Below are 26,220 nucleotides of genomic sequence, written 5' to 3' on the forward strand. Positions count from 1 at the left end.
CACTTTTAGAACCCCATCCAATATGTGTGGACTCTCTCAGACTTTTTACAATACTGTAAATAAGGATTTTTAAACTATACTTGATGTCTGTATAAAATACAAACAGCAATGAACCCAAATTACTAACTGTTTAAAAAAAGCATAACTAAAATTAATAGTACTGTACTTTTTAAAGAAAGAATTACGGTCCTCTGGCAAGTAAGTGTTTTGCTTGAAATCTGCAAATTGCACATCAAGAAGACAGGCAATGTAGAAATAATGTACACAGTTTATCTGAGTTTTAGGAATGGATTCGATGCAGTTCTATTTAATAAATTCATTTTAAGTCATAAAACATAATACAGCACCAGATACAAAGGAACAGAGAGGAAAAGTTCATGTTGAATAGGTTAATTCCATTGGCTCAGATACTTTAGTGCACAGAAAGTTAAATTAATGAGACTAGAATCTAAAAATAGTCACACAAAAGGCAAATTTGAGGGATCAATATGATAAAGTGAAAAAAAACCCCCAACATAAATAATTTCAGGCAGAAGTAAAGATAGTGACTTTATCTCACATACATTACTTTCACCAGAGGACTCCAGAAAAATAGGTTCTAGACTGAAGGATCCTGAAACCAGACTCAGACTCAGGTTTTAGTTTTGTATGGTGTAAGGTTGTCTCTGTATCTACATGCATACATTTTGGACAACTGGCTATTGTGGTTATTTGATTTATTTGTTTGTTGCTTGTTGTTTCTGTGAGGATAGTTATTCTCAGCACACAGATTTCAGCCAGGCACTGAGGCTGTGCTGCTGAACTCAATTTAGGCCCTGTGAGACTGGCAACAAAGCCACTGCCATCCTAGCTAGTAGGTACATATTTAGTTGGAAATGTATAGAAATGTATGTAAATACGTAGGTTGTTACATTTGTCCAGCAAATACTCCCCTTTTAAGAGATACAAGCTTTCATCATCAGGACAGATATTCCAGTGCAGATCTGAACAGCAGTGTGAAATCACTCAAATTCTAAAATGGGAGCAGTGTGAGGTCTTTAGGTGGGCAGGTACTTGAAAGAGCCTCGCTGGAAATATCTTTCCAGATGCCATAGTGATATAAAAGGTGATCTATATCTGGTAGCATACATTTCCTGTATTTAACAGCTGTCTGGTACTCTCATTCTTACACACTTCAGTCACATGGGCTGTGTACACATAGATGGCAAATAAAAAGAAGGTACTAAAGACTCTTTGCAGCTTGCTAAGAGCCATTGAGTCCAATTTTCTCTTTTTTGAGGTCCCCTATATTTGTGTACTTGGCTGACTGGAGTAGCTTGATTGGGCAGGGTTGACTCTCACTAGATGCCAGGTGTCCGCTAAAACCACTCTTATCATTTCCCTCCTGAGCTGAGATAAAGTCAGGTAGAGATAACTCACCAGTTGCCTTCAAAGGCAGAACAGTGTCAACTTGGGGCAATTATTTGAATTTACCAGTGAAAATCAGAGGAGGATAATGAGAAGCAAAATAAAGCCTCTTTTCCAGGGTCTGCCAGCTCTCCCCAGTGGTGCAGGGAGAAAGGGAATGAGGGTTACAGGCAGTTCATCCCACGTTGTTTCTCCCACTGCTTCCTTCTCGGGGAAAGGAGTCTTTCCCCTGTTCAATTGTGGGGTCCCTCCCATGGGAGACAATCCTCCATGAATTTCAGTTTGAGTCTTTCCCATGGGCTTCAGTTCTTACACTGCTCCAGCATGGGAGGGTGCAGCCCTTCAGGAGCAGACTCCTCCAGTGTGGGTCCTCCATGGGGTCACCAGTCCTGCCAGCAAACCTGCTCCACCATGGGCTCCTCTCTCCATAGGGCCACAGATCCTGGCAGGAGCCTGTTTCATTGCAGCCTTCCCAGAGGGTCACAGCCTCCTTCAAGCATCCACTTGCTCAGATGTGGGTCTCCTCCATGGGCTGCAGGTGGATCTCTGCATCCCTGTGCATCCCCATGGGCTGCAGGGGCACAGCTGCCTCACCATGGTCTGTACCACGGGCTGCAGGGGAATCTCAGCTCCAGTGCCTGGAGCATCTCCTACCCCTCCTGTTCCTCTAACACATTCTCACTCAACTCTTCTCTGTCTGCAGTTACTTCTGCCCAATAAATTGTATTTTTCCTTCTAAAATATGTTATCACAGAGATCTTTCTACCATCATTTATGGGCTTTGCCAGCAGTGGAGCTGGCTGGCATTGGCTCTCCTGAACATGGGGGAAGTTGCTGGAAGTTGTAGCCCACCCTGCTACCAAAGCCTTGCTGTGTAAACCCATGGTAAATGGTTTATATTTGCCCTACTTGTTCCTTCTGAAATGTGTTCTCCATTTATCCCAGCTTATGGGTTTTACTGCCTTTGTCCCTTCAGTCACATTACTCAGTGACTACATCCATGTGAGTGAATAAAACAGACAATAGTCCAGTCATTTAATGCTGAGTTCAACTGTGGAATTATTTGGGTGCATACATAGCTAATCTTTTACCATCCAAAATACATTCACCACATTCAAACTCCTCAGAAGTGGTCCCTAACCAGCACTTCTTCACTTCATCTGGACACTGCTGGAAAACTGCTAAGTCACTCAAGTCAAAATCATGCCAGAGCCTCACTAAGAGTATAGCAGCATGAATAATCACATTCCACTTCTCCATTTGCTGTTCTGTCATTAATTAATAGGGACAGAAGAGAATATTAATAATAGAGGGCTATAACCAAAGATGTAAAGAATTCTTTGTGTTTACTTTCTTCTTATACTATGGATTGTTACTCAGCCTTCCCTGTCATGAGAACATAGGGAATGAGACAAATGCAGATTTAAAAGCTAGATGAAGGGATAAAAATAAAGAAACAAGCATCCTAACTAAAAGCTTTACATTTCAGATGAAGTAAAGTCTGGCACTTGTGTGTGTAGATTTCTTTGTCTTTCCAGATTCTTTGGCACTGAACTCATTGAGGGGATAAAAAGAGAGACATGAAGAAGAAATTTCAATGATACCATATTTAGCAGTTCTGTCATCCTCTAGAATGGAAGTGATATGTGCCTCTGTCCCTTTGACCAGTCAGGTCAGCTTACCAAAGCACAAACAGGCTTTTTTTAGTAATCAAACACAACTATAAAAAAATAATTAAACTTATAATGGAGACCAAACAATAATGTAAATTACACAGTCATGAGCATATATCCCATCCAAAGCATCTGTAGTATCCCATCCATATCAGCCTTTCCTGATATATCTTTGTCTATACACAACCAAAAGATAGTTTCTTTTGGGTATCTCCTCATTCCTTTCACTCAGCAGTTCCTACTGTATCATACTAAAGATACCATTGAAATTCAGTACGGATCAACTTGAAAATTTTGAGTGAAAGCAATATGGATAGGATTCACCCCCTCAGTTTAATTGATAATGAATCAAGATAAATGGTCACTTCTGATAGATAATTCAGCCAATCTACTATAGATACCTAGGTTAGGATGAAAAATCATATCCCAGGATGCATGTTTTTGTCCATTAGCTGTAAATGGAATCTATATGAGTAGCTCATATGGAGACATGGCCTGACAGTGAGTCAGACATCTGAGCTGAAAAAAACCCAGTAAAAAGAGATTATGTATCCCTATACTAAGGATTCCAACCTCTTGTCTCAGTGAGAAACAAAATACTGCTTTATGAACTGAAAAATGTGTTCTTCAGGCTGCATCCTTTGTAAAGCAATGAATATGGAGAGGGATGTAGGCACAGGTCGCTGTTTCTGGAGCACTCTTAGGAATAGCCCCATGAGAAGCTCCATACCAGGAGCTCTCTGAGTGGGCGTTGTGCCATCCGTGCAGCTGGTCCTCTGCTCCCCTGCTGTCTTCCTGCTGTATCCCAGTATCTGGAGAATAGCTTTGGCTTCCTCGTTCCCTGGTGCCCTGCTGAGCTGTGGAACCCTGAGAGAAGGCAAGAAACTGCCAAACTCCATTGAATCATTATAAAGCTGTGAGATAAAATATCTTGCCTCCCTCATATTGACTTCCTGGGGAGAAAAAGTAGGATGAAATGAATGCCAGTCATCAGCTAAAGCCATCTCGTTATCTGCCCAGACAGAAGTCAAGTTAAAACAATTAAGGGCTGCCTGAACCTGATTCACAAAGAAGTGTGGACCAGGTGGGAGTGACTGGCTAAATTTCCTGCCCTTTCAAACCCAGCATATCCCCTTCTGTTCACGGATAATCTCAGCACATTTCTTCTCAAACCTAAACATATGTCTTTATACCAAATATTGCAGATATCACAAACCAAACAAGGCTTCATAGCAGTCAAGGACCTTTCCTACTTAAAGGCATACCTGTAGGTAAACAAAAAGTATTTTCTGCTGTCTCTGTGGTGGAGGAAAACAAGATAATTCCCAGAAAATCAATTGCCTTTTGACTTTTGGAAATAGTACTTGGCTGTCAGGATGAAAAGACTTGAGAAACAGAAACCAAAAGGAAAAGAAATTATTATTCCATTTTATGTAGTACTTACATTTTTTATGTGGAGTAATAGGTCCAGTTTTGGAGCATCCATCACATGATGCTGCAAAGACATCATTTTGTCCATCAGCACAAGTCTTGAAATATTGGAGTCCGGTGATGAACAACCAGGATGATTAAAGAGCTGGACCACATGATGTGCAGAAACACTGAAAAAAACCTAGTTTGTTCACTTGAGGAAGAAAAAGCTAAGGGGAGAACTTAGGCTTCAGCTACTTGTACAGAGAGTAGACATGAGATGTTAGTGTGTAGCAAGAGACAAGACGTAAGTTGTAACAAAAAATAAATCCATTTAGAAATAAGAGTGAATTTCTGATTATGACAGTGGTCAAACACTGGAATAGAATTCCCAGAGATGCTGTGGTATTTCTATCCTGGAAGACCCTTAAAGCTGAACTAACAGAACAGGGCCCTGACAAGTGCTCTAAGTTGGCACTTTTATTGAGCAGGTGTTGTACCACAAAGCCTCTCGAGGTCCCTTCCAGCCTCAGCTACTGCTTGATTCTGTGGCAGCAGTGCGCTGTCAATAGCATGTGACAGTCTCTGAAGATGAAAGAAAGGCAAACAGTATCTTGTGGTGAAATGACAAAATCTTAAACATATTGGCTTGAGTCGGAACCTAGATAACCTTTAGGAAGCTCTTGCAGTGTGGCACTTGAAGCAAAATTACCTCAGTCATGATCTTGTCAGAAGACCTGTCAGATATCCTTAGATCATTTTCCAAAACTCTACTGATACAGGTAGCTCATAGGGATTTGGATTGGGAAAACACGGATGAATAACAAATGACAGAAAATTTTAGAAGTATGTTGCTCTGTTTTACCTCGTGCTCTCTGTCTTTATATTAATAGGAGTAACCCAAGTAAGAACATCCATATTCTGCCAATACTTAGAGTGAACATTTGTAGATCAGGATGCTTGCTATTCATGCAGGTGTGACACAAGCAGAGGCATGATAATAGGTCATATAAAGGTCAAACAAAAAGGAGTGTTTCAGGGCACTGGTTATGTAAAACACCTCTGCCTTTAGACAAGAATGCACTGATTTGTACAGAAAACTAAATCTTCAAAATGCTTTTATACCAAAATAATTTATTAGTATTCTTTTAAAAAATTGTTTAACTAGCAAGAAGATGAATTTAAAAGTAATATCTTTATGTGTTAGTCTTTATGTGTTAGTAATCATTCCACAAAAGGAAAGAAATTCAGATTAGTCCTTAGGGAAAAGTAAAAAAGAAACAAGAAAAAAAGAAGGTAGTACTTAAATTTTCAGCAAGCAAAACCAGATAAAAAAGTACCTATAATAAATGAAAATATCAAAACATAACAGAAAAAAAGAAATTAAAACAGACATAAGGTGGCAAATTGTGCATATTGAAAGGTCCGTATGGGCTTGATGCACTGTAGTCCTCACTATTAATTTATAATACTGACTCCTACTGTAACATGCTGTGTTCTTTAGCTCAGGACTTCCTTGCCATGCTTAATGGCTTCTACTCTCCTTTTATTTTACTTTGAGCATTGGTTATTAATTGAATACTATAATTCTAGGAGAGTCTAAACAATAAGTCCCAGTATTATAACGATTGTAAATAGTTGTAGCAAGCTGAGAAGTGGAAAAATAAAAAATGGAATATAATGGAATAGTCATAGAGAGAATCAATTAACTAAGTGAACAGTTAATTTTTTCTTTTGACTTTCACTAAGTATATAAGGTCCATAAAGGAACCAATTGTTATAACAACCAAATTGCTTGGGTCTTTACCTATAGCACTTCCAGCATAAAAGAACTTTAGGAAATTTTGCAAAGGTGAAGAAAGGATTCTTCATGCACATGGTCAATTTCAGAGTTTAGTGCATCCCTGAAATAGGCATATTCAAATGCTTAGGCTCTAATCCAAATTCCACGTCACTAGGAGTGTTTAGACTCCCATGTAGGAGTGTTTAGACTTTTAGGAGACCTTGCTTAGGTCCTTGGAGAGTTACACCTCTGTTTTTTCCATATGGAGTGGAGAAGTTGAGAGCTCACTGGGTTTTCCACCTCTTCAGTTTTCTTTCTCACAAGATTCTCCCCGAGACATCAATGTACAAACAATCCCCCTCCCCATATTACGCCGTAACTTCCTAAGATTTGGAATTCATTTGTGCCAACATTGTCTTGCTAAATCTTTCTCATAGGCCAGCTATCAGAGACTGTAGTGTGGAGATGTGTGCATGCACTTTGCATTACAGCTTAAAGGGAGAAGAATGGTGATGCTGTAGTATCATGTGCTGAGCACTTAGGAATTGACAAGTAGCAGTGGCAAGAGCAGTGAAGTGTTTTAAATCAGGAAATGCTGCCTGGATAATGAAACCATCCATCTGGACAGGAAGCCTGTGTGACCACATGTAGGTTTAGCTTCTTAGCCATCATGTTTGCCCATTCTTGGAAGAAAAGTGAGTAATTTGATACACAGACCACAGATCCGGAAAGTCTTGTTTCCGAAGGCTTTGTCCTTTGGTAGGAATGTAGCTGCTATTTCTGAAGTATCATTGCCTCTCTCTGCAGAATCTCTCAATCTAAATGCTGTGTATTTTCCTTTTCAAAAGGAAGGTGCTGTTTTGCATGACTCCCTAAACTGAAACCAGCAAGCCATTTCTTCTGAAAAAATTGGATGTGGTAGGAAAAAAAGGAGGAAACAGTCAAGGATATAGAGGCTATAATTCTTAGGCTCCTGTGACTCCTGGAATGACATAGAGTCACTGAAGTTCTCTGTGTCTCAATTTCCCATCTGTAAATGGGGTTAAAGTACCTACCTCACAGGGGTGTTGTGAGGCTTTTTAAAATAATGCTTGTAAAGTGCTTTGAGATCCTTGGATGAAAGGTGAAATAAGAAATCAAATTATTCACTTTTTTTAGCGCAATACAAGTGCACTTCTGTCGAAATGGCTAAAGGCTGCCAGCTCTTAATAGCTGTTCTACACTACTCCACTATAATTTCTTCCTGCCATTTCTTATATCTGCTGAGAGTTAAAAAGAACAAATTATATAATCTAGAATGTCTAAATTGTCATGATATTTTGTGGAAGAGGGCTAGAATAATCTGATATTCTTTTTAAACTGCATTGCATATTCTTTGTCCGTGCAGCCCTAAAGTTAACATAAAAAGGATATAATATAACTTTGTGCATTCTTCACCTAAACTGGCCAGCTTATGTCTTTGTGAGACAAACTCAATCTCTTCACAAAATAAAAACCTTCAGTTTGCATCACTGGTTCCAAAACTTATGCAAGGGGTAGAGTAAATCTTTTACCTCTCCAGGTTTTGCAGTCATTCAACAGACAGCCATTAAACAGCACACTGTAAAGGTAGTTACTGAGTTACAGATCAAATCTAAGGAATTGCAAAAATGTGAAATGAAAGCAATATTAAACTTTACAGACCTGAATCAAAGAAAAGGCATATAGTTCACCTAGAGCTGATGTTGTAACATACTTCCTAGAAGACCCTTAACTAATAAACAAACTGATTCAGTATTCAAAATTTCATTTTGATAAACAGATGATACAGGCACCTCACCAGAGCAAGCTTAGAATCCAGCTGTTATTGAGGGATGACATGGCATACATAAATATCTTCCTCATTAAAATTAACTGCTGCATGGAGGTAAGAGATATGAGTAAAATAGTTGTTACAGAAAGGAGATGCAAAAAAGGCCAAGAATCAACATATGAGAAAGGAAACTTATTCAAATATTTTGCTTTCCCACCTCTGTTGTCTGGGATTAGTGCTTTACACTTTCTTCTCTTCCACTACCTTTTCCTTCTTCATTTTATGACTGAATGGATGAGAGAACAGAAGAGGATATAGCCAAACAAACAGAATAAAAATACTGTAGTTATAACTTTCACTCAGCTTACCTACTCAAAAGTAATTTAGATGTCTTCTGTCATATGGTAAATGATTCATATTTTGACTTTTCACTTGTGGAGGCAAGGTATAACATATTCCTCTCCTTGGTGATCATTTACAAACACATCCCCCTCTTTTAAGAAACAATCTCTGAAAATTTTCACGTTTCAAAAGTTGGCCTATAATAGTCACTGCATACCTGAGCAGTTCTCAGGATGACTTGGGAAATTTCTTTTTTTTCCTACTTTGTATTTCAGTATCATATTACAGCTAGATTTCGACTGATTTCACCAGTGTTTGTTGATATCTGATCCTAAACTTGAAGGCATTGGCAATTTTGGAGCTATAGCTTGTTGCTTCTTTAATTACTTTGATGTTCTTTTGCTGCATCTGATTGCCCATGAGTATAGTTACAGGAAGCACTCCACAAAAGCCTCAGTTTCTATGGAACAATCTCCATGGCACCACGTTTTATCCTTAATGTTTAAATTAATGTGGGATTTGTTTGTACATTTTACTTTAGAAAATTATTAGTGTATTTGTTTTTCAAATAGCACAGACTATCTGTGCTATCCACTAATCTTTCATTGCTTTCTTCTATTCAGTTATTCAAGATGGACATTTTTCAAATAGGAAGTGTAAGTGGCAATCCTTACTTGTACACTGAAAATCTGATACCCTGATACTTTAATTTTTGTGGCACTGAAAGATAAATGTGAATTATGATGATCATGAAAAACATAGCAACTAAAATAAAACCACCTTTTATGATAAACAGATAACCCACTACTGGCTTGGAATATCTTTTGATGTAGAAGTACCATACAATCTTCCATATTAATTATCTTTCCTCTGTATTTAAGCAGATAATATGTAAGATATTTCACCATTAGAGCATTTTTTTCTAGACACAGCCTAGTCATCAACCAGTTCTGCTGCTTAACTACAGCCTACTATCATCCCAGGATCCCTAACCACTGTGTAGAAGAAATACTATCTTGTGGCTGAAATATTAATTATTGTGCTATTTAGCTTTGTATATACAACTCTTGATTTATTATCTTGATTATTGAGATAAAATCTATTTTTATCAAACACTATTTCCTATTACCAAAATGTTAGTGCACAAGCCACCTACTACTGGAAATTCCTCACTTTGATTTGTTTAATTTAAAATATGAGCCACACTTCAGAAATTGCTATGTGTTTAGGTGTACTAGTGTTGAAAATACATCTAAGCTGAAAAGATGCTATCAGAAGTTGATGGATTAGCTCTTGAGCAGGTGTTAATTATCCTAGCTCTACTGGTTTCTTTCAGTTTGCACCAGCTGGAAAACTGGACTAGCATGACACTGTAATGACAGATCCAGGCACTTTCTTGTCCAGTGCTGGAAAATGTTGAAATACAGCTTGGGTAGCCACTTATCAAAATATTTGTTATGCAGTGTTCATTACTCCATAATTATGAATGTATGTTTGGGTCTAATAATGACGTAACTGAGTGAACATGAGGTACCAGAAGATGCTCTCTGAATGATACTCATCTGATTGCGTATGGGTATCCTTAAGGTGGGCATCAAGTCTGAGTCCCTTTGTTGTCAATGAAGAGAAACAGGCACTTCCAGTGGTTATCAGTTTTATTCTCAAGAAGATATCTTAACCAGATCAGGTGGGCTGTGTCCATAAAGTGTCTGCTTCTCTTACTGACTGAGGACAGAACCGTGGATGCAGATGTAGGTGTTGGTGTCTGCCTTGCTCATGTCTAAAGTTAGGTGAGGTGAATCTCCTCCTCAGTGCCTCTCATTGGCTCCATCTTATTAAGCCCTCCCTATGTTATTCAACAGTTACTAGACCAAAGATGAGTAAAATGTGGTAACTCTGCACCATTCTGTTACAGTACAAATAACAGCCCTATTACACATACATGACTATAAAATTTGGGCTAGCATATTTACTCAAAATTATATTGTGCATATAATTCCTTCTATCCTCCTTTCATGTAACAACACTGTTAAAATTCTTGACTTCTCCACAGTTGAACTGAGAGATTTTGATTTTACTGATGGATCCACTAAGTAAAATGCCATTTTAATCTTCTTGTATTGCTGTTGGTCAACTAGTGTTAATTGTGTGTATGGTGTTAAAAATGTGACTTTTCCTTCTTGGAGTATACTCTTTCTCTTTTGGTGAATGGCATTCATCATTAAGAGAATAAATCCAGTAGTACTCACTCCTTTGCCATCTACCATATTTACAGGAAATACAGGAGTGAGAAAAGTTGGAAACATAGGCAATTATCTCATCTGAATAATTTGATTGCAGTAAATCCCATAAAACTGTGAATATAGAAGTGAAAGGAGAAACATAAGTATTTATGCCATAATATTCAGCAGTAGTAGTAATTAGCATTTTGATTGCCTTTTTCTTATCAGTTCTGTGAAAGAAATTCATGTGAATAGCAAATAAACAAAAATAGCCCTATGGACTATAGAGAATTCAGTTCAAATGGGTCAGCCATAGTGTTCTAAAATTGCTGTATGATTAACAATATTTGACATGCAGTTTGTTTTCTGTCCGTGCGATTGCAACAACAGTTCCAATTGTAGCCACTTTTTTCTTTTCTTTTCCTTTTTCTTTCTTTCTTTGTTTCTTTCTTTGTTTCTGTTTTTTTATACAGAAGACCATCAAATGAATTGTCACAATACTCGAATAATGCAAGACACAGAAAAAGACGATAACAATAATGATGAGTATGATAATTACGATGAACTGGTGGCCAAGTCATTGTTAAATCTTGGCAAAATTGCAGAGGATGCAGCATACAGAGCCAGGACAGAATCAGAAATGAACAGCAATACATCTAATAGTCTGGAAGATGATAGTGACAAAAATGAAAATATCGGTCGAAAAAGTGAGCTGAGTTTAGATTTAGACAGTGATGTTGTTAGGGAAACAGTGGACTCCCTTAAATTATTAGCACAAGGACATGGTGTAGTGCTTTCAGAAAATATTAATGACAGAAATTATGCAGACAATACTTCACAGCAAGACAATAGGAATATGAACTTTGTAATGCTAGGAAAGCCTGTGAACAATGGACTTACAGAAAAAATAGTGGAGGAGAGTGATGAAGAGGTATGTCTCAGCAGTTTGGAGTGCTTAAGGAACCAGTGTTTTGATCTGGCTAGGAAACTCAGTGAGACAAACCCACAGGAAAGAAATCAACAGCAAAACATGAACACTCGTCAGCATGTCAGGCAAGAAGATGACTTCCAAGGAAGAACACCAGACCGGAATTACTCTGATATGATGAACCTAATGAGGCTTGAAGAACAGTTGAGCCCCAGATCTAGGACTTTTTCTAGCTGTGCCAAGGAGGATGGTTGTCACGAAAGAGACGATGATACCACCTCTATTACTTCAGATAGGTCTGAAGAAGTGTTTGATATGACAAAAGGTAACTTAACCCTGCTTGAGAAAGCAATTGCTTTGGAAACAGAGAGAGCAAAAGCCATGAGAGAAAAAATGGCAGTGGAAGCTGGAAGGAGGGATAATATGAGATCATTTGAGGAACAGTCTCCAAGACACCTTTCTGGAGATGACAGGAAGCCTAAACCAAGTGACGGCCATGTCAAAAAGCCATATTATGGTAAAGGTAATATTTCTATATACCGTATGTTATGTCATGAGAAAGTGTGAGCTAACATGTTAAGTTTTTGCATAGATTTCTGAAATGAAGTTATTAATTCCACATAATGTGAACTTTCTTAAAATTGTAGTATGACATGATTGTAAAATCGCATCATGCTATGATTATAAAATGAAAGAACTCATTCTGCAGTGTTAGAAATATGTACAGTATATCATTGGCTAAATTAAAAAAGCAACTTCTTAGGGAAACAAAAAAAGAGATCATGTTGAAAGAGGCAAAGATTTTTCTCAAGGTTTTAATATATTTTATAGTAATAATTAAAAAAGATAATTCTGTTGCAAACTATATTGAAGAGGGGGGGTTTATGTAGCAGATAGTCAATCAGCTATGAAGTGCATATATTACAGATTGGATTGGGTAGGTGGCATCGTGACTTATAAAATTATCATCAAATGACAGTTATTGATGAAGCCTCTCCTGTCTAAAATGTAGAATGGCCTGATAGAAATTGAACAGTATCAAAATGACCGATAACATAAGATAAGGGCAGTGACTGCACATTAATTATCTTAAGATACTAAGGTAATGGAAAGCATTTGCTATGCAAGGCATGGTGTGGCCTGGGCTGAGATCAATAGCAATTTCTTTCTTATGTGCATTCCACTTCACTGGTTTCATTCCATTGTGGAAACAGTTAAGGTGCTGCCTTGACCATAATTCAATACAAGAGAAACAAACCAAAAAAAAAAAAAACAATAAAAACCAAACCAAACAAAAAAAGTCACAACAGACTAACGGTTACCTTTAGAATGCCTCTTAATTTGCAGGATAATCATGGTGATGGTGTGTTTATATTATGACACCCCTCTTTAACGTGTTTACATCTGTACATGTAGGGCCATGTTGTATTAAGTGTTCAATACCTCCTGAGATTCACTAAACACCCCTGATTCCCATTGACTTTAGTGGAAGTTAAGGACGTTGTATTTCTTGGGAGATGCTAAACAGGGACTAAGTTTATCTTATATTTGTTGCAAAAATATTTGGTTTGCTTTCTACAATTAAAATGGTGGGCATTTTTCTCTTTTTTTATAAATCTCTGTTTTGAAAAAGTAATCTGCCTGTGACATTCACGTAGGCAGACAACATCTTGATCCAAGAAAGTTTTGGTCATTTTTCACAAGTCTGAAACAAAAGTAATGATCAGTCTTTTAGAAAAGCATGTAAATTACTGATGTCAAACACTGGTGCAATGTATTTTAGTGAAGGTTTGTTTGTTCTAACCACAAATATATAGTCCAGTGTATGCTGTAGTAACTTTGGGTATTTGGGGAAGACAACTTTATTTAGTTAGTGTGTTACTGCATAGCCATGTGGATGTTGTGCTAAATGTTGTTCATATATGACCTATTATGGATGCATTTCCCTGTGAATATATGTCTCCAAAACCACAGAAAACATGGCAAACAAAAATTAATTTAAAACAGTTTTTAAATTCTGGTATTGTTCAGTCTTTCCAGTCTATATATAGCTGGGAAAACCTTTTTGCACATGGGCCTGCTGTCTCCAAAAAGCCTATATTATTTCTGACAGTGAGAAATGTATGGATATCCTATTTTAGTAAATTCTATAGCTTCTTTGAACCATTTCTTGGGAGCTGCAGGCTGAATTGGTGATAGGTCCAAGGCTCACCAGGGACTAAATACTGTGGGAGTTTGGACCATGAAATTTTGTGGAGTGTATAATTCTTGACCTTTTTAATATAAAAAGAAAAAAAATACCCTTATTTAAAACAATACAAAACAAAACACACACACACAAAAACCCAACAAAACCAAAAAAAAACCAACAAAAAAACCTCAACAAAAAAAACCCAAACCAAGCCAACACGACAAACCTGTGGGAAACATTCTGGTAGTTGTTGAGAGAAGAAGCTTGAAGTAAGACAGTTGCTTGTATCATTTGTTCTCCAGTCACATGTTATCTTCCAAATAATGCTGGAAGAGATGCCTTCAGAGGTATATGGTATAGTTAGGTGGAAACCGTCTTGGGAGCACAGGTTTGCAGTGAGAACTGCCTCTTGGGTTCAAAGATCACTGAAACAACTATTAAGGGACCACTAACCATTTCCCCCCTGCCATTTTAAGCTTTCTAAACAGGTTTCTCTTCTGAAATTTATGCATTTTGAAACCATTTAAAGTCCTTTGACACCCTTCACTCAGGAAATACTTTCATTGTGGCAAGGAGTGAGAAAAGGTTGAAGAGTTCAGTAAAACTGCAATATCTCTCCCAAATAGCAGAAAAGGATTTACAGAACAGTATCCATTGTTTCGTAAAAAGTTGTAAAAAGTTTACTCAAATGTCTTCCATTAAAAGCAATGGGAAATTGTGCAAGTGCAATTTTATGCAAGTTTTGAAATCATTAAGAGTAGTATACAGCATCTTTTCTGACTCGTTAGACCATAAAGGCTCTAAGGCTCTGATATGTGCTATAACTTTATGATGTAGACTTGAATACAGAGCAGGATTTGCTTGATGCTGTAGGATGCAAGTGTCTAGATCCTCGGCTGCTCTAAATTACAATACCTTCACTGACTTTGGTGGAGTTCTGACAATGTCGAGTAGCTAAAGTTCCTCTAGTTTCAAGTCTCTAAAAAGCCATTATGGTCTATTAATCATCTACATTTTTTGCAGTCCTTGAATATTGTTATATTTACATAATTTATATTTCATTTACATTATCTATTCACTTTTCTAATACTTTTACACATCCCAAAGTACTTGACTTGATGAGTTGCTTAGAGTTGTGTATGTATGTAGCTGTGGGCTTGCTGTTCTAGTGGTCTCAGCACAGGCCTATCTGGCAGGAATTCAAATCCCTCCTCTGACATTTTCTCCTTCTGTGGCCTTGGGTTTAACTTCTTGATCTCTTTCTTCAATTTCTTGATGTATGAGATAATGGTCTTTCCAGAAGTGTTGTGATAACTGTATAGCACATTGGAGATAGATTTATATGTTTATTTGTTGTTAAAGAGCATGAAACAAAGATCTGTATTCTATAGTCCACATGCAAGTTAAGTAAAATAAAACCATTATAATTAGGAGTTGTATTTGCAAAATATAAGGTTTAAGTATGATATTATATTTTAAGAATGGGTTTAAAACGTGGAGAGTCATTACAAGGAGCTAAAAATTTTCTGTAAAATGAAGCTGTTTTGGAAGAACTTAAAAAGTAAAAGTATATATAAAACATACCAGAAGGAAATCAGAGAAAGATAAGTACAAAACAGAATGTGAACTCTGGATTGTATTGATTCATGATGAAAAGAATGGATTGTCCGTGAAGTTCCACAAGTACTGAAATTTCCCCCTATTGTACTGAGGGTTTTGTTTGTTGAAGCTGGGATGGAATTTAATGTAAAAAAGGCTTACTGGAAAACAAGTAGCAAAATCTTATTTTACAGAGATGAAAGCATAAATACTGAAGCAGAGAAATTACAAGAGCAACATAAAATTATTAAATGAGGGTAGTTCAGATTGGGTATTGAAAGGAATGATGGACTAAAAAAGATGTTGGTGATTTTGAGCTAAAACTGGAGCAGTTTGAATATCCTGAATTTCATCCCTTTAATACTGATATGAAAAGCAGCAATAATGTCAGAAACCTGGCAACTGTGGTCAAGATGATAAGATGTAATTTGTATCATGTGCTTGTCTGGAAGAATAGATGTTCTACACATGTTCTGTTAAAAAAATAAGCAGATAAAGTTATGTGAGAAATTTTTAAATTAGGTTAATGACACCAGTATTCCATTACATCATTGGCAGAAAACTTTATTTTGTGGAAAAAATGTCTAGTTAGACTTTTCTTTGATTTGTAGGCAGAAGTTCCAACAACATTCTAAAAGGTCATTAATCTTTCAAGCATATGAATATTCAAATGTTACATATGCATGTTGGTAATGGCCCAGATTTACATGCAAGTGATACTTTCAGTAATTCTGATTACAATGTTTACTCCACCATAATTTATTGAATATCAAGCAATATTTATGTAATTTTACCACTTTGTAAGGAATTTAAAGAAAACAAAAGTAATTTCCTCATTGTGCCTTAGAAGAGGGATTTTTGTGGAGTCATTATGCTGAAGAGCTGGGTTTGCTACTCTCAGGACATTGAACGGCTATGACAGTGCATTTGCAGACTTTAACACGTGAGGCAAATAAAGAAGGGAAACTCCAACTAAACAGTTTCCAAATGACCTTTCACCCTTGAGCTAATGCTTGCCAGCAGAACATTGATTGACAATGGTACGGCTTTGCTATAAAAAGGTCATTTTCCAATCACTGTGAATGGATATTGCCGTGATCATGGGAGCCTGCAGTCTGAGAAGAAGATAACAGGATAAAAGTGACAGAACTGTGATAAGAAGTAGAAGGGGTTTTTTTCCAGTTTTCATAATAACATTTACCAAAGAGTAAATGACATGATTAAATGAACCTTCTTACAGAAATGTGAAAAGACTCATTCACTTGACACATTTGTTGTAAATTATAGATCCCTCAAGAACAGAAAAGAAAGAAAGCAAATGTCCTACCCCTGGGTGTGATGGAACTGGCCATGTAACGGGGCTTTACCCCCATCACCGCAGTTTGTCAGGATGCCCACACAAAGATAGGGTCCCTCCAGAAAGTAAGTTCACATTCTTTCATGGAAACTGGGGATAAAACAACAAAAACTTTTCTAGCATGCTTTTTAAACCTTTTATTTAAAAAATTAATTTCATTTTTCAGTATGGTTTGTCTCAAGTTAGTCAACTGTTCTGTGTTATACTTTTTCCTTTATTCCATCATTTCCATTCTTTACTAACTTTACACGAAAAGAACAACTTTTAAAGCTGTATTCTTTGATTTTGAGAATCCTAGGTTATTTTTTAATAGACTTATTTAGTCAACAGAGAAAAAGGTTTCCAGAAGATGTGCACTGCTTTTGCTTCTGCGTGCTAATGTCACATCAACTGTCCTTATTGTCTTGTACAGGAATAATTATTCCTGAAAAACTTGCAACCCCTTTCCGTTTTGATTGTTGTGTCTGAAACATAATTTATATCAAACTAGAGCATATTATAAAAACTAATAATTTGGCTATTTACTTAGCTACAGAACTCAGGATTTTGAGCAAACAACCCCTCTCAGTCACATGAGTGGAACTTTCTGCTATGTCAGCAAATTCTGTGCATAGGAAGTTCACCCATATGAGCTCATGGACACCCACTAAAGGCAGAGTGCTTCTTTTCTGGAAGTCACCTCCTTGTCTGGTGAAATCAGCATAGTTCTGTTGAAGCTAATTACTCTGTGCTGGTTTTCATCAGGAAGTGTCTAGCTAAGATCCAATTATCTTCCACACCAGTTTTAAAATGTTGTTGTGGAGTCCATTCCATATGGACCTAAAATCCTCACTGTCCATTAGCACTTCTAGACTTAACCTCAATGAATTTGCAACAGCCTTAAGGAAGTGTTGTAAAGATGGTCAGAACTGAAATGGTCCCCAGTTTCCAAAGGAAAGTAGATTCTGATGGACAGGAAAACAGAAGTAGATTAGCACTGCAAGAGTGGCAGACATAACAAGTCTCCTCTTTCCTGGTACAGCGGCTTCTTCCAGAAGTAACGTAATGAGGAAGTGCTTTAGGAAACTTTGCTGTAGTTTGGTTGGTCTCTGAATACAGTAGGAAAAAGAAAGTAATTTCTCTGCTTTCCAAGACCCTGTAATTTTCTGAAACACAAATATTTATTCAGTTGCTCAAAGTTCTATCATTTTTTCAAATGATAAATAAAAAGCTCTTTAGAAGACTTTGCAAATCAAAGAAGAATATAGCTTTAAACTGTTTGCATGCTCTTGTACCTACTAAAATGACAAAGGTGAGCTCATCTTTTTTTTTCCTGTGATGTTGGCCTTGTGAAGCATGTTTCAACAACAGCTTTAAATATTAGGAATTTCAGAGTGAAGCTTTTGCATCTACACACATTTTATCACACTGATGATGGGGTGATGATGATGATGATGGTTGTCTTTTAATGAGTATACATAGTCTAATTCTCAAGTCTCTGAACAGCTTTTATTCAGTTCTTAACTCAGTCAATGTATCTACTGATTTTATTAGATCTTTTTTTTTTTTTTTGAGTGAGAACTAAATACAGGCTTCCAGACCACTTCTTGTGTGAGAAAATGAGAACTTCACAAGGGCTGGATAGCCTTTTTCCCATTGAGTGATGCACTGCTATCCAGCTCTGAGACATGGATTCAGATATGCCTCATATCATAAAAACTCTTCAGTGTTCCCAAAAAGTTCTTGATAATTTGGCCCTTCATAGCATGAGCTTTATGATTTAGAGGGGTACTGCTCTGAGCAGCCTTGAGTAAGTTTTCCATCCAGCTTGCAGTGGATGCAGATGTAAATCAGTTTACTTGCTTAAGCTTGTACCACTTATTTCTTTTTTTACATTTTTTTCTGCCATCCCTCAATTTTTAAGTACTTAATTTTGGTTCTTAGTATTTTGAAAATAATTTTCACATTTGTAGAGAACACGAGTGAAAAATAGAGCATCCATTCTGCTCACTATGTAGATATGAATGATATATCTATGTGGAAGTGAGCAGAACTGGCCCCTAGCTCAATCAGGCTGCCTTATAGTTAGGGTCAAATTCTGTTCAGGGTTGTACTGAGGTGTGTTTCAAATAATTCAATGTTCTACCAGTATAACTTGAGAGCAGATTTTCAGCTCATGAGTTTGATACTGTGTTTATAAAGCTATGTATTAAGAATACATACATTTCCCGAGAGAGTTTTGCAGTCTGTAATTTTGTTTTTGTATGGTTGCTAGCTCACTCTTTACTGTTGAGCTGATCTTTTCTCAGTGGTTCTGTATGAAGAAGATTTTGGGCGTCTTCTGCTTCACTGTTGCACCAGAGATGCATTTGTTTATAGGTTCTGTGACCTCCATAACTTTCACTGTTGCCCTGTGTTAATGAGCATAGGGTCACAATACTTAGTTTCCTCATCAGGCTTTATTGGCTATGTGTGTCACGTGTATTTTGAGGAATGCTGGTTGTTAATGAATCCTGCTTTGTTTTAAAATGGTTTCATATATACTGGGATTTGATTTTTTTTTTCTTGTTTTCATACTCTGCTGTTTTCTCTTACTCTCCTTGTCAAGTTCTTGCCATGCATGAAAATGTTCTTAAGTGTCCTACACCAGGCTGCACAGGCCGGGGCCACGTAAATAGCAACAGGAATTCCCACCGAAGGTAAGGATGCCGTCGCTGGACACCAATCTAGAGGGAACAGTGCCTCCCAACTGCAGCCCTTCTAGCAGTCCATTGGTGGGGGGGAGTGCGTGTGTGTCGTTGTTCTGTTCTGAGGATTGACAGATGGTGCTTCGTGTGCTTTATCCATTTTAAGGAGTTACATTTATTCATGTATTTTCTGAGGAGAACGAGTGCGTTTGCTGTAGTATGGATGAATTGATCCACAGAAGACATTTTAAGCATCCCTAGCTTTTTGAGTGGACTTTTTTTTTCTTTTTGTTTTGATATTTGCTGAACAGCAGTTGTACAAAACAAGTGGTATGACTGCTCATGGGTGTGTTGCAGGGAGAAAGAAAATTTTTTTCAACCGTCAGGACTAGGACAGAGTTCTTATTCTCACACTTCACTCTCCTCAGAGATTTTTTCTAGTGCATGAAAAAAACCCACTCTAATCCTAAATTATTGAGGTTTTTTTAATACATGAGAAGCAGCATTTTAAATACACAGCTGTTAGCTTTCTTACTGGCCACAGTCTTACCCATATGTACTTATTCAGCTGAAATTGAATGAGAATCTTGGCTGTTTAAGAAACATTTACAACATGTCTCATTACATTTAAAAATTAAAAGGCAGAAATAATAGAAGTTAGTATTCTAGTAAAAAAAAAGATCAAGGAAAAAAGCAACTTTTCCATAGCTTCCTGAGATTAGTAATAGATTCTTAGAGAAGGGATGCTACTGCAAATTAAATTCCGCAAAACAAATTTTGAAAACGTCACTTTAGTGTTCTGCATGTCACAATTTTCCCACAGAAAAAGAATAAAACCTTGCCTATTCCTTTATAATTTTAAAAAGCCAGAAAATTTAAGAGGATAAGAGGGTAAAAGGAACTGTGCAATGTTCCTGTTATTGAATTCCTTTTTGCTGTTAATTGTAGCATGAAGGCTTAGGGGAGTACAGACACTGGACATTCAGTCTTACCAAGCCCCTCATATCAGCTGCATTTCCCCCAGAGGACTCTTGTGGGTACCAGCCTGCCTGCAATAAGCTCTGCTGTCCCTTCTCTGCAGTGATGCTGCCAGTAGATGCAGCAGAAACCTCTGAGAAGGCTTTATGGGAATTACTGCTGCTTGAAGCAGCGTTCACTTCTGGCTGAATATCCAGTGGAATATTTGAGGTGTCTGAGAAAGAGCGTGTCAGTGGAGTGCAGCTGCCCCCTGGCAGGGCTCCAGAGCTGCACAGAGCTCCCTCACCCTCTGCAGAACTAGGGCAGTGAGGGCGGGCAGGGGGGAGCACTCTGCAGTCTGTGCTCGCCTCTTGCTGCGGCTTTTGGGGCATTTTTCTCTACTTCACTTTTTTTTTCTTTTTTTTTCCACTTTTTTCCTGTAAAGAAGGGAACATCTGGGAATGCTCTGATTTGCCTTTCACTTTAATTTCTATTCCTGTGGAGAGCACAGAGAGCTGCGGTCGCATAAGCATGCAATAGACTATGACAAGGAAAGGAACTCCTCCATTGTCAGGTCACAGGGTTTTACAGCTTCACTAAGAGCACCATCTGCTGGCATCAATATATTTATTTTTGTCAGTTCTAAATCTTCCACAAGAATCAGGCTTATTATTGCCACTTCAATAATAGTTCAGCATTAGCAAATTTAATTGAATTTCCAGTGCAGAAATGCTTTTCATTTTACATCATCTACTATTAGAAAGCATACTTTAGTGGCTGAAATTCATGAACAAACACTAACATTTGACATGTAGATTTAGCAACCCAAGGCAAAATTTTGCATTCATTTATATGCCTAGCAAAAAAGATTGGAGTTAATGGAGCTGAATGAGGTGAGAAGGAGCACAAGATTAGGCCTATGTGGTGTTGTCATTTAATTGTCTTCAGGAGCCATTTGATTGGCAACATTTTTAGATGCATAAAGGTCACAAGTCTGCTAGCAGAGCTGCACAGTAGATTCCAGTTTATATTCTCCTCTCCTACTGGTATGTTCACTGGCTGACATCCATGAATAATCTACCCATGTACTGTGAGAGAAGAAGAGCAGATATAAGATTTATCATGCAACTTTAAAGCAGAAGAAAAGAAGTCTATTCTAAAGGAAATAGACATGATCAAAACATTTTTGGAAACCCTTTTCCTTCAGATTCTTCCTGATGCTGGCTAAGGAGGAGAAGGAGTAATTGGATCAGTGCTATAATGTGAAACTATGCAGGACAAGACAATTAAATTTCCTTTCTGTAATTGCAGCCTCTCTGGATGTCCTATTGCTGCAGCAGAGAAACTGGCTAAAGCTCAAGAGAAGCATCAGAACTGTGATGTGTCAAAATCAAACCAGGCATCAGATCGGGTTTTAAGGTATTAGAAATCACTATAATACTTATTCTTATGCAGAATTCATCACACATTCACCTAATCTGAGAATTTATATTTAAATACATTGTATATACATATATATCTCCTTTAAAGAAGAGTTAGAATTAGGGCTTCTGGATCCAATTCTCACAGTGTATTTTTCCCACTCAGTTTTCATGGGGGAGGGTTGGTAATTATTTTGGCAAATACATGTAAAGCTGAAAAGCTCATTTTTGTCTTAGGCATTGTTTGGTGTAAAGATGACTGCTGGAGTGCAAAGTCTAAGAACAGTGTGAAAAAAGTTGGTATCTTTTGGGAATAAACTAATATTTACCGGTAAGTCTTGGTTTTTTCAGCAGGCTTTTACTAGTAAATATCAGTTTAAATTAAACCAGAAGCCCTATCTGCATTACCAAACTGGTAAACTTTTGGCAGGACACTTGGAAAAGTACCAGGTATAGCTTAGATTCCAAAATAACATCAGGCTTAGTTCTTTGTCTCTGTTCCCCCCATTCTTTGCCAGGAAGGACAGAGAGAAGAAAAAGAGACTTGTCTAAATTTTCATATGGAAGGGACCTTTAACCAATTTTATATGATTATACACCTTTTCTTCATCCATGTAGGGCTCTGCATTTATCTGAAGTTGCATCCAGCTTTGTGGTATTGTCTCCTCTTTCGAGATACGTGGGTGGAAAAAATATTATTTCTAAGGAGCTGAAGTGTGAAGGATGCATGTAAAGCAATCAAACTTCTGCATGATTGTACCAGCCTTATGCTGATGATGCCCCAAAAGCTGCAGAATTTCTCCATGGATACTGCAACATCTGTGGGCTGGGATAGGTACATCCCTCCCAGCTGCCTCAAAGAGCGTGGAGGAAGTGCTGCAGCTTTAGTTCCCAGAATTTCCTACTTATCCCATAGCTCTCAGTCTTTAGCTGTCTTCTAGATTTAAGAACTGATGGGGCTGCTTAAAGTTTTCTACTGTATTATCAACACCATTCTTTGAATATTCTCTTAGAAGTTCATCTAATCTTGATGGTCTTTTCAAAAACCAGCATTTCCATGGAGCTGGGAACATAGAATTATGGTTCACATCTACAGAAGATTTTTCATCATTCCTGTTGACTATGCTCTTCCGCAGATTTGTTTTTATCTTAACTGCCCCTAATTCAGTTTGCACAGCTTGGTATACAACATCCCACAGAGGTTTCTTAGACAAGAGTTCTTCAAATCCCATTCGTAAAAAAACTCCACTCTTTGAGGGAATAAAACAGTTTCTCACTTGATGGAAAAAGACAGATCAAAAATGCAGTGGCTTTTACCATTGCTCGTTACAGAGAAGTCACTGAAGTCAGTTGCCATAGAAGGCAACTGCTCAAAAGCAGCATCCAGTTTGCTGGCAAACTCCCTAGGATTGTTCTGCAATCTTAACTTCACTTGTGAGCTGCCTTGTGTTTCAGGTTTTATAGGCAACTCAGATAATTCTTTCATCTTGTCTCTTGCTTCCTTTTTACCTTTAAGTCATTGAAGTATTTAAGATGAACTTGGCAGCTATTTATAATATTTGCGTGCAGGCAATTGATGGGCAGTCAGAGATGTTTTAAGAGTAAATCTTGAATATTTGTCTTCATCCCAGTTTCCATCCCACCTGCATTTGAAAGTTCTTACTTAAAAAGAAATCAAATTCATAGGACTTCTATTCAACGGAAATTTTGGATTTGCACCAAATGTTCAGGATCTGAATTGCAGGTTTTTGGTTAAATATAGATTATCTTGAAACAGGATCAAACTGTTATTCATATCAGCTCATTGTATAAATAAGCCCACTGTATTTTGTGAGGAAGAAGTGTCTAAAGGAATAAGCATGCATAAATCAAAGGGAATAGTATGACTAATATGATTTTTGGGTGATCTTTACATAAATATCTTGAATAAATTTTATGATAATAAATTCATTCAGAAAAACATGATATAATATTTAAAACCTGTTTCTTACTATTGAGCACATTTCACTTTGTTAGTCAGCATGATGATGCTTCTGATCTCAACTGAAGTTATGTTCCTGTGATTGTTCCTTCCATTTCCTCTGGTTCTAAATGCAGTAAGGAAAAAAAGAGAAGAAAAAAAATGAAAAACAGATATATGCTTCTTTATTCCAGCAGAAGCACCTCAGGTGTGCTGTTCATCCTCCTCACCTCCTGCTACATGCAGCAGCTAGACATGCAGCATTATGCAGCAGTTGCTTCCTATGACCCAGTCATGTAACTCTTTCTTGTATAGGTAGGGTTTGCAGGATCTGCCTTCGTTTGCCTGCTTTGAGCTGATGACTTCGGTGCCCACATGCAGAAGATGGTGTGACAGTGGAATTCACTGCAGCGCTCTTGCACTGGGCTTTCACAAGTTTCTCAAATGACAGAATAACATCAATCAGGGCTTCTTCTGACTGTCCTCCCTCATCCTAAATGAAAGAGATATTTAACTGAAACAGTTTTTTTTGTATTCATGCACAGGACCTTCCTTGAGGTGTGCATCTCTGTGTCAGGAATCGCAGCTCCTGCCAGTACCTTGCATTTAAGGATGAGCAGGACCTGCAAGGCAGCAGCTCAAAGGCGACAGGGCTTCTGAGACTCTTCTCAAGATGAACATGGATTTGTATATTGAAGGATGAAACAGGAATAGTTGCATTTGAAAGCACAGAGGAAAACAGCATACAGCTCTGTTGGAAGAAATATGGAGGAAACTCCATAAATTAGGTGGAGCTTCCCAATGTGCTTTTTCTTTTTGATATCTTAAGAATTCGTCCAAACTTCTTCTGTCAGTCTGCTTGCCCCTCTTTAATTCACTTCCCAAAAGAAAAAAAAAAAAATTTGCTTTGTGGTGCAATTATAAGGGGAAAGGGAAACCCTGAAGTATTTCAAAACAGAACTTTAAAATACTTTTTAGCTGCAGGATACATTTAGTGGCATTAGAATTAATTTTGTCTAGGCTTTGTTCAAGGAAATAAATATTGTTTGTCTGCTGAAAATAACCAAACTAAGGAAATGCAATATTATATTGCTGTCTCTTGAGTACAAGAAATAACTAAGATTTTCTAATCTGAACTATAAATTATGCACAAACATAGTAAACTGAACTGCATCTAACAAACTGTACATATCTTTAATTTCTAGGCCCATGTGCTTTGTTAAGCAATTGGAGATCCCTCAGTATGGCTACAGAAACAATGTCCCCACCACCACACCCCGCTCCAACTTGGCCAAGGAACTAGAGAAATACTCTAAGACTTCGTTTGAATATAACAGTTATGACAACCATGCCTATGGCAAGAGAGCCATAGCTCCCAAGGTGCAATCCAGGGATATATCCCCCAAAGGATATGATGGTAGGAGGTGCACACTCTTATACATGAGAGACAAGTTTGCAGTTAATCATGTTGTTGTATATGTAAACATCATACAAATAAGACATGTTTTCATGTTCATACAGTATTATGAGGAATGCTATCATATGTAAGTTATTTTAAAGGCCTTTTAAAATAAATGTTTTTATACGGTGCTTGCTTCAGGATTGTTGCACTGGCAAAAGACATCTCCAGCTATTAAGCTCCTGGGATGTATTGAGATGGCAATAAAAGCTAAGTAATAGAGATAATCCTTATGTTACTGTCTGGGAGACCTGGCCTCAAGGGTCACATTAGGATTCTCATCTCCAAGCAGCAGTTCAGGTAACCCAGGAAGATAACATTCTTGCTTTGTGGGGACGTGGAAGTAGAAAACCTGAGCCTCATTGTGCTTCAGATATCATACTTACATACTTAAAGAGGCATTTTTGCTTATTTTGTCCTCAAAAATACACTGGTTGAATTCTCTGGAAAACCTAACATATTTAAAATGTTCAGGAGAAGCCTGATACTACATTCAGTTCAGGAGAAGAGAATGAATGGAATCAGTCAGGCAAGAGGTAGAGGTTTTTTATTAGGGGAGAAAAATAAACTACAGGATAAAGAAGGGTTGTAGCTTTTGAAGACATCAGGAATTTTTCAGAACAATGCATTTATATATGCATATATATTCTATGTGTATATATATGTGTGTGTATATATATATATATGTGTATATATATATATATATATATATATTAAAAAAAACCTAAACCATACTTTTTTTTTTTCTTTTTGAATGCTAGCAGGGTTTTTTTTGTGAAAATATGTGATACTACTCAGTGACTACTGTAAGAAATATCAGGCAGGTGTCAGATTTTTTGTTCAAGAAAACAGAAAGAAACAAACTATACAGAGCAATTCATGCTATTGCCTGAACACAGACTGGCATTTAAAAGTAGTTAAGTGAGCAAATAGAAAATTAGTATGGCTCTTGCCTTCATATGTCTTATATTTTGGATATTTTCCTTTCTCATAGAATTAACAGACATATTCTTGCATTATAGCACAAAGGAAGAGGGTTGTGAAAGGAAACTT

General features: G+C 37.3%; 1 protein-coding gene across 14 annotated transcripts in view; it reads left to right on the forward strand.

Annotated features, from left to right (window-relative positions):
• MYT1L (myelin transcription factor 1 like) overlaps positions 1 to 26,220 on the forward strand; it is a 310,091-nt gene that overhangs the window by 216,548 nt on the left and 67,323 nt on the right. For 8 of the 14 annotated variants that reach the window (XM_058800681.1, XM_058800680.1, XM_058800684.1 and 5 more), the window contains exons 7-11: positions 11,103 to 12,080; positions 16,635 to 16,769; positions 19,292 to 19,382; positions 21,639 to 21,746; positions 24,914 to 25,125. In XM_058800681.1, coding sequence (XP_058656664.1) covers positions 11,103 to 12,080; positions 16,635 to 16,769; positions 19,292 to 19,382; positions 21,639 to 21,746; positions 24,914 to 25,125 — 1,524 coding nt within the window. The remainder of the gene's footprint in view (positions 1 to 11,102; positions 12,081 to 16,634; positions 16,770 to 19,291; positions 19,383 to 21,638; positions 21,747 to 24,913; positions 25,126 to 26,220) is intronic. The other 6 variants (XM_058800685.1, XM_058800694.1, XM_058800688.1 and 3 more) reach the window with 3 other exon arrangements.

This window comes from Ammospiza caudacuta, chromosome 3 (genome assembly GCF_027887145.1).
Source record: "Ammospiza caudacuta isolate bAmmCau1 chromosome 3, bAmmCau1.pri, whole genome shotgun sequence".
Lineage (NCBI taxonomy): Eukaryota > Metazoa > Chordata > Aves > Passeriformes > Passerellidae > Ammospiza > Ammospiza caudacuta.